The sequence below is a fragment of the Brienomyrus brachyistius genome, chromosome 15 (assembly GCF_023856365.1).
Source record: "Brienomyrus brachyistius isolate T26 chromosome 15, BBRACH_0.4, whole genome shotgun sequence".
Taxonomy (NCBI): domain Eukaryota; kingdom Metazoa; phylum Chordata; class Actinopteri; order Osteoglossiformes; family Mormyridae; genus Brienomyrus; species Brienomyrus brachyistius.
Genome location: NC_064547.1, coordinates 8389008 through 8398679, shown reverse-complemented (window position 1 = coordinate 8398679; position 9672 = coordinate 8389008). Strand labels below are relative to the sequence as shown.

The 9672-nt window shown below is 41.9% G+C and overlaps 1 protein-coding gene across 1 annotated transcript in view; it reads left to right on the top strand.

Moving 5' to 3' along the window:
- The window catches only part of LOC125708439 (major facilitator superfamily domain-containing protein 8-like), a 6082-nt gene extending 86 nt beyond the window's left edge, over positions 1-5996 (top strand). Inside the window, exons 2-7 of the mRNA XM_048975967.1 lie at positions 3376-3561; positions 4047-4109; positions 4238-4357; positions 4468-4547; positions 5196-5490; positions 5831-5996. Coding sequence (XP_048831924.1) covers positions 3376-3561; positions 4047-4109; positions 4238-4357; positions 4468-4547; positions 5196-5490; positions 5831-5985 — 899 coding nt within the window. The 3' untranslated portion in view covers positions 5986-5996. The remainder of the gene's footprint in view (positions 1-3375; positions 3562-4046; positions 4110-4237; positions 4358-4467; positions 4548-5195; positions 5491-5830) is intronic.
- Positions 5997-9672: the final 3676 nt, after the last annotated feature.

Here is a 9672-nt window from a genome sequence, read left to right as displayed (position 1 = left end):
TTGGTGATGTACGCAATGACAGTAATGCTGAGAATATTTATCAGAATTAGATAACATGCCAGTTCAAATACGCCACACCGGATAGAAATGAATTATAAAGCATAAGAAGAGCAGTTATTGCGGTTTTCACTTTTTATGTCTGCTTCAGATAACTCTACCTTGCTATTAAAATTGAGGCTAATTTTGTTTTGCTATGTAAAGGTATCAAATTTATTTTCATAGTGTAATTATGCAAAACCAAAAAGATGGCATTTTTAAGTGTTCAAATTTTTATCAGTTTCCTTAATGTTTTTTTGTAGATCAACATAAGTTTCATCAGGTAGCAGGTATTCTGACTATTCATTATGATTATTTTAAGGAGTAGAATTCCTTCCACAACCACTTGTGTTTTGTGTCTCTGCGGGGTGTCCTGCTACTCAGAAACTGTACTGAAGCTTAAGCTAATTTTCAATGACGTTATGATTTCAAGAAATACTCTGGTTGGTCATGGCACAGAAGAAGTGCTCTGGTTGGTCATGGCACAGAAGAGGAAGTGCTCTGGTTGGTCATGGCACAGAAGAAGAAGTGCTCTGGTTGGTCATGGCACAGAAGAGGAAGTGCTCTGGTTGGTCATGGCACAGAAGAAGAAGTGCTCTGGTTGGTCATGGCACAGAAGAGGAAGTGCTCTGGTTGGTCATGGCACAGAAGAGGAAGTGCTCTGGTTGGTCATGGCACAGAAGACAATAAAAATGTATTTGCTCTCAATGCAAATTTCAGGGGTTATTTTTTTAAAACCTTTTTGTATTACTAATTAAATCTACTTCAACACATTATTCAAGAAAATCTATATTTGCAATGCCCTGATATCTAATTTTTATTTTTTATTTATTTGTATGAATGTGTATATATAAATATATATATATATATAAATAACTTTTAATCAAAATGTTTCATTTTTATGTCTATTTACTTGACCATTTGTCTTTTCTGTAATATATTACTAATGCCTTGCTGTGGCATCATTATTTGTAAAACAATGCCTGTCTCTTGGAAAACTTCACATCACAACTGGCCAAATATCAGTAAATGAGTAGGAAATGAGAAGTGTTAGATTTTTACATTGTGAGTGGAAAGAATATATATCAAAGTATAATGATTTCATTTTTTGCTCCTTGAGAGGTTTACCTGTTAAGAAGACTTATTTACATCTTTTTATATAAATCAATTTAAATTATTTGCATTACTTTGTTCACTTCGGAAAAAACTAAATTTCAAACAAAAAAATAATTTTCCCATGTTTTCTAATTGGGGGCGGCATGGTGGTGCAGTGGTTAGCACTGTTGCCTCACACTTCTGGGACCCAGGTTCGAGTCTCCGGCTGGGTCGCATGGTTGTGGAGTTTGCATGTTCTCCCCATGTCAATGTGGGGTTTCCTCCAGGTACTCCGGTTTCCCCCCACAGTCCAAAAACATGCTGAGGCTAATTGGAGTTACTAAATTGCTCATAGATATGCATGTGTGAGTGAATGGTGTGTGAGTGTGCCCTGCGATGGGCTGGCCTCCCATCCTGGGTTGTTCCCTGCCTCGAGGCCATTGCTTCCGGGATAGGCTCCGGACCCCCCGTGACCCAGTAGGATAAGCGGTTTGGAAAATGGATGGATGGATGGATGGATGGTATTACTTTGTTCACTTCGGAAAAAACTAAATTTCAAACAAAAAAATAATTTTCCCATGTTTTCTAATTGGGGGCGGCAAGGTGGTGCAGTGGTTAGCACTGTTGCCTCACACCTCTGGGACCCGGGTTCGAGTCTCCGGCTGGGTCGCATGTGTGTGGAGTTTGTATGTTCTCCCCATGTCGGCGTGGGGTTGCATGTGTGAGTGAATGGTGTGTGAGTGTGCCCTGCGATGGGCTGACCCCCCATCCTGGGTTGTTCCCTGCCTCGTGTCCATTGCTCCCGGGATAGGCTCTGGACCCCCCACAACCCAGCAGGATAAGCGGTTTGGAAAATGGATGGATGGATATTACCTATTTACACTATATTGTGAAAAATATTGAGACACCTGCCTTTACACAGACATTTATGTTAATGACATCTCATTCTTAGTACATAGGATTTAATATGGAGTTGGCCCACCCTTTGCAGCTATAACTCTGGGAATTTTTGACCATTCTTCCAGGAGAGCATTTGTGAGGTCAGGCACTGATGTTAGACGAGGAGGCCTGGCTTGCGGTCTCCGCTCTAGTTCATTCTGTCGGGTTGGGGTCAGGGCTCTGTGCAGGCCAGTCAAGCTCCTCCACATCAGAGTCGCTCATCCATGTCCTTATGGACCTTGCTTTGTGCACTGGTGCGCAGTCATGTTGGGACAGGAGGGGACCATCCCCAAACTGTTCCCACAAAGTTGGGAACATGAAATTGTCCAAGATGGCTTTCAGTGCTACAGCCTTAAGAGTTACTTTCATTGGATCTAAGGAGCCAAGCCCCACCCCTGAAAAACAACCCCACACCATAACCCCCCCCCCTTCACCAAACTTTACAAACTTTAAGTTTGGAGGTCTGTAGCTATTGACTCTGCAGACAGTTGGTGACTCCTGCACACTGTGCACCTCAGCATGTGTTTTCCCCGCTCAGTGATTTTATGTGGCCTGTCACTTCGTGGCTGAGTGGCTGTTGTTCCCAATTGCTTCCACTTTGTTAAAATACCACTAACAGTTGAACATGGAATATTTAGTAGCGAGGAAATTTCACGAATGGACTAATTTCACAGGTGGTGTCCTATCATGGTACCACGCTTGAATTCACTGAGCACCTGAGAGTGACCCATTCTTTCACAAATGTTTATAAAAACAGACTGCATGTCTATGTGCTTGATTTTATACACCAGTGGCTATGGAAGTGATTGGAAGACCTGAATTCAATGATTTGGAGGGTTGTCCCAATACGTTTGACAATATAGTGTGTTTAGTTTATGTTACAACTTTTCAACAGTGTATTAATGATTTTAATGTGAATAAGTAATCTGTCTACTGATGTGAAAATTGAATCTTTGAAACCCACGTTCAGTAGGATTGTTGTATACTGTCAATTAGTTTTTCATTTGGCAGAATTGTCACTTGGTGTCAGGTGTCAGGTAATATTAGACAATTACCTTTTTTGAACACGGTTTTTCAACATGCCATGGTTTAAAAGCTTATTTTTTCCGTCACTATCGTCGCACTGTGAATTTAAGTGTGTTTTAAAAGTACTTACACTCTTGTTTCTGACAGCAGTGTGTCGAACAGTTAGTCTTACTTCAGATAACAGGCAATACTTATTTTTTGAGTTTTACAACAAGTTCTTTGCTTGATAAGGTAACTAAAACCTAATATTTGTATGACACTGTGATTTCCCTTTTATAGCTGTAATTTTACCAACGATATGGAGGTATCTTCAAATCCTTGGAGCTCCACCGTATTTCCTGGGACTGAGCCTGTCTGCGTTCAGTTTGAGTGGGCTGCTTGCGGGCCCTTTCTTTGGCCAGTGGTCAGACAGGACTCGCACTACCAAAAACATCATTCTGTTTGCAAATCTCTTCGAGGTTGTGGGTAAGCATCAGTGTGGATGGTTGTAGGCTAAATCATGTTGCCTCCCCTTACACGTAATTGAACGCCCTGGAAACAACAACATGTCACCAAATTATGACTCAGAAACACTTCTTGGTTCTGAGAAGGTGAATCAGAGAACTGGTTTCTTTTGTAGAACTTCACAGGAGAAATATACAGATCATATTGTCGTTTGCCCCAGTGAGCCGTTTATAAGACACTGCTCTGCTCTAGTACTGAATGTGGCAAGAACTCTTAGTCTATTTTTTAAGAGGGCTGAATGTAGACCCTATATATAATTTCTTTTTTTTTGGGGGGGGGGGGATAAATTAAATATCAAATTCAATATTGGAGGTGCACGTACTAGCCAGTCCCCCCCGGCTCCTATGCCCCTGGCTGGCATCCCCTTCTGGCTGTTCCGGCTGCGGGATGCTCACCAGCCCTGTCCCCCTGTAAATTATACCTGTTTCTACTTCCTTCATTCCCAGGTAACTTTATGTATTTCATGAATTTCGATAAGTGGCTCCTGCTGTCCAGTCGACTCGTAGCAGGTGAGTGTATCGTCAGCTGCCAGATTAGTATATTAGCCGGAGCCCGAGCCAAACGTCCAGCCCTTTTGTATGGTTCATAAATGCAGAAGGACAGAAAGGAGGCCGACCGTGTGTGTGCTCATCCCCAGGTATCGGGACTGGAGCTGGGGCCTCCATTTTTGGATACCTGACACGTAGTACGGCGCCTGAGGATCGCAGCACAGTCTTTGCAGCTGTCATGGCCTGCCGGCAAGCTGGCCTGCTTATTGGTCAGTGCCATTTTCAGCATCTTCATGATTGCTGTCACAATGTGGCCTTGTATTGTGCTAGTGTCTACACCATCCCTTTATCCCTTTATCCATCCCTCTTTCCAAAACAGGCCCGGCTTGCAACATATTTTTGAGGTTGTGTAACTTCCAGCTTGGACCCTTTGTTGTAAATAAGTTCACTGCACCAGGGGTACGTAACCATACCGGTAACTATATTGATGTTGTTTCTTTGTCTGCGTGTGGAGTAGCATGCTAGCCAAGCAATTAGTTGTGTAGCATAAGTGAGGGGTTTTGTTTTTATTAATTTGTTTTATTCTTGTGCAGTGGGTGCCATTCAAACTTCCAAAATTGTTCCTGTTCAGAATTCTTCCAAATCCTTTTTTTTTCCCACCACCTACCCATCTTGCTCTTCATGAAACACATAAGCATATGTAGGTGAGAACAAGCTTGGCAGCTAAGGGCAGCCACCTGAAGGGGCCCCCTGGAGCTGGGGGTTAAGGGCCTCGCTCAAGGGCCCACAGACATGTGACTATATTTCTGAGGCTGGGCCACATGCTGCCTCTTAACACAGCTGGTTATCTGCCGAACTGACCCGCAAATTCTATTTTTCATGTTCATTTTCCTATTAACCGTTCTCGCTAAAAATTTGAGGAACTTAGAGTGGGGGACTCATTTTAATTCTGAAGAATTAAAAGCATTTGGTCAAATTAGATGAACGAAAGCCTTAAATTATACTTACTTACTTCATCCAGTTCTTTTTGTAGCACATGGTTGGTATTTAGTGAAGGAATATATCCCAGTCCCAGCATTTTGGTGTAATTGCTGTCTTCTCTTCTAGCTCTTCATGTGTCTGCTGTGGATCCTTCTTCAGCTGGCAGTGCTGTTAATGTACTGGGACCTGCCACCTGAGGATTCTGCATCCTGTATCATCAGGGATGTGGTGGATGTGGAAGAGGAGAGTGAAAAGGAGCCCCTGGTGGGTGCTGAAGAGCCATCTGGGTCTTATGGCACTGTTTGCCCGAGCCCATCAGAACCTCTTCCCAATGGTACTCTTCCTCATAGTTCCCCAGCCTCTTCACATTCGGAGTTGCCTGGTCAGTCTAACCCCTTCAGGAACTTCAATGCCAGCAGAGGTGAATGATTCTCTCTTTCCATCTGTCTTGCTATCTGCAATCGCTAGGTTCTTCTTGGTCCGCTGACTTAGCCCCCATGTGGGTGACCGCGTCGTCTTGGCCGTGGGGCTGATTGTTGGCAACATCTCCTGTGTGTGGTGCCTTATTTTTTTGACCAACCCCCAGGGTGAGTACTCAGTTAGGGTCAAACACGCTGGACCATTTGCACTGTTGTAAAAAGTCATATGATCTCACAATAGTACAGATTCAAACCTTTAACTCGTACTTACTGATACAAAATGATGTGCTCATATCAACTGATATTTACTCAGCTGGTTCATCTTGTCCCATCTGTTCCCAGGTGGGTTCCAGTGGCAGCTGACAGAGTTCATAATCGGAGTCTTCCTGCAGGTTCTGGGCTTACCTTTTGTTGCGGTTGCACAGGTGTCTCTCTTCTCAAAGGTGACTGCAGAGAAGACGCAAGGTGAGCAGCAGTGGCCCATAATGCTTATGTAGGAATGTTCTAAATAGTGACTTAGCAGTATTTTCTGTTTGTAAATGGACCTTGTAGGTCCACGATGGCAAACTCAAAGGTCATGCAGTGTCTTTATGTAAATTACCTAGGGCTGTGAGGTGATTAACCTTTTAAATTGTGATTAATCGCATGAAGAGAGTGATTAATCACACGTTCAGTCTCATTATAATTTGCTGAAAATTAGCTAGACAATCCCAGACCGAGTCAAACTCAAAGCAAGGTTAACGACCAACAATAAAAAGTCATAAGTGTGACTAAGAGAACGAAATCCAGAAGTAGTAATAATCTATAAACTAAACAACACATAAAGAAGGTGCTTAACTACAAATAAAGCAATGAGTGATAAACCAATGAATGGAACTGACTGCAAGGACCTGAAAAGGAAAACACAGGTTGAATAAGATTATCAGCAGCTTGCCTCTGCCAAACCCCGAACAATAACTTAAACTTCTGCAGATTATTCGTTTCCACCAAAAATACTGCTTGACAGCACATACAAGCTGAGTTTAAGTGCTTTCAAAATGGCATTGTTTAATAAGTAAGGATGTCAAATCACAGGTAGTTCAGGACTTCACAAGATAATTCATTCCAAATTATTGCTCATTAATTAAGAACAATGAATTACATGCAGATTTAAAAAAAATATGTATGAAAATGATTATTATTTTTTTGCCATAGAAAATGCACAGAAAAACTGGTAAAACAGCTGCCCCAGCGTTCCATGCTGAATCCTGGCCAGGCTCCTCTGCTGGACCCCTGTGCCCAGGCCTGCTGATTTGCATGCCATGTTTGGCATCATTGAGCTAGATCTTAAAGCTGATGGGATCTGTGATCAATGAGACCCTGCAATCGTTGACCCTGATTAACTTGATGCGGGGCAGTGTGAATATCAAATGCACGGTATAACCCATTGTCCTGCCACTGAACTGCAAGCAAATGGTTCAGACAAGGTGAGTGGCAAGAGGAGGAGTGAATCACCACTTTTCTGAGGAGGAAAAGTGGGGAGAAATGAAAAACCCTTGCTGCAAAGGAATTTGCTCAGGTATTTTGTAGATAATGAAATATGTATTATGCAGGTTATCAACTATATGAATAAGTACAGATTTTAAAATTTATTTTACTAATGCAATTACAAAGATATATTCTAAGATATTGGGAGCACCACAGACCCATTTCCAGTCATTTCATGAATCCCACCCCCCCATGTTCTCCTAATCCATCTGTCTACTGGATCCATAGGAAGAGTCACCAGAGACATGACTACCACTGCTAACATAATGAATCTCTCAGTGAGGTCTCCCATATTACATTTGCATCAGCAGTCATACCCAAGTCTGCGCGTCAGTTACGGCACTATGGCCAACATGGCGTGATTCCCTGAGGGTGATCCGACTCACAGGATCCTCATTGCTGAGGACTCAAGCGGCTGGACCAGGCTAAGGGGACGCCCACGTGACACCTGGCTGCGGCTGATGGATGGGTACTTCCGCAGGATGGGACTGGACCATGTGTCTGCCTGAGGGGTCACCAGCTGGGATCCTGAGGTGTTTCTTCATTTGGTGGGTGTTGCAACACCAACCTGACACCAACTTAGCAATTGCTAAGTTTAATGACTAAATTGTGAGATGAACATTAATCAATGCTACATCATGTTACACTCCTGTTATACAAAAGAATTTAATTCTTCATAATTTTTCCAGTACTAAAATGACTGCAAGGTCTATGCAATAGAAAACTCATTAATCTTGGTTTACATCAAGATAAGAAACTGGTCTACGTACTAGTACTATATATTATAGAAAATCTTTTACAGCATTAAAATCCACTTGTAGAGTTAAGCATACTAAACACAAAACTAAAACCAGTTAAAATTTTTAAACGGAAAGTTTCACAAAAATCATTCATTGAGTAATTAAGTGAATTTCCTTACCTGCAGCCAAAACTTTCCATTTAGTTAAATGGATGAGTTTTATTTTTAGAATTTCCATTACTCTTCATTTTAATTGAAGGAGAAAATGACTGTTGGAGAAATGTATATAGATAAATCTTGTACTTTAAATGTTTAAATGGTACATTTTTTAAATTGTATGTGTTATATTGTAATTGGTTTTTGGAAATGAATCAGTTATCTATGACAGAGAGAAACTTGCTGAAAAGAATAGACTGGAATAGATAGTAATCAACATAAAGTAATAGCCTGATTCAAGATTTTGGAGTTAGTTAATATGGTAGGTATGGCTATAGGGGTTTGTGAGTGAGGTTAATTAGAAGTTCTCACAAAGCAGTGACCTGCGTTTAAAGCAGTTTTGATTTAATGGTCAGTGGTATGTTATTTTTTTTTCTTTCTGAGTAGTTAGTGTTTGCTAATTGTTAAATCTGTCAGCTTTTGTTACTCTTCATTCCATCTTACTGTTGTTTAACTTAAAATACAGTGGTACCTTGGAACACAAACTTAATTCCTTCCAGAAGGATGGTCGACTTGCGTTTTAGTCGAGTTCCAAGTTGAATTTCCAGATAAGAAATCATGTAAATGAATTTAATCCGTCCCAGACCCTCAAATGATTGTATATTTAAAGTTATCTACCTACCAAACTAATGATAAAAACCATTACCAATCAATATTGAAACTAATACACCATAAAAAGCACACATACAAATGTGATATACATTAAATGACAACACGCGTGCACCACCTTCAATTCTTGCTATACGGTAATTTCCTTTTTAAGTTCTACAGTTACCCTCATTACTTTCTTCTTTGGCTTGCTCATATCACTGCTCACATTACTAGGGGGCACAATTACTTTATCACTAAATGTACTGTAGATAAAGCACAAAAAATCACACCGAGCACAGGAACACAGCTTTCGTACATCAATCTCGGTTGAGAGGTACTGCGAGACTGAGAACCATGCATAGGCATCAGCATCCCAGCAGGTCCGTTTGCCTTTGTTTCAGCCCCTCAGAGACACGTCTCGATCCATACAAATTTTAGCAGTTCCGTTTTGTTTTGCTGTGTTCCGATTTTTCGGACGAGTCGTAGCTTGATTGTTGTCGACTGACCCATCCGAGGTCCAAATTGGTAGAGCTGAAAGCATCTCCACACGCACAAGTTTTAGCTCTTACGGCCGGATTCCAAGATTTTGGTTGAGGTACAAGTCGAGAAAAATTCAACAGACTTCTTCGATGTCTGAGTTGGTTTGAGTAAAGAGACGTTCTAGTTCCAAGGTTCTACAATACTGATTCAACAAACTGCTGACTCACACCAGTCAAATGCATGAAATATAAAAAATGTAAATTGTATAGAAAGGCAAGGATAACGGCGGTGGCATGGTGGTGCAGTGCTTAGCACTGTTGCCTCACACCTCTGGGACCCGGGGTCGAGTCTCTACCTGGGTCACATGTGTGTGGAGTTTGCATGTTCTCCCCATGTGGGGTTTCCTCCAGGTACTCCGGTTTCCCCCCACAGTCCAAAAACATGCCGAGGCTAATTGGAGTTACTAAATTGCCTGTAGGTGTGAATGTGTGTGAGTGTGCCCTGCGATGGGCTGGCCCCCCATCCTGGTTTGTTCCCTGCCTCGTGCCCATTGCTTCCAGGATAGGCTCCCACGACCCAGTAGGATAAGTGGTTTGGAAAATGGATGGATGGATGGATGGAGGTAAGGATA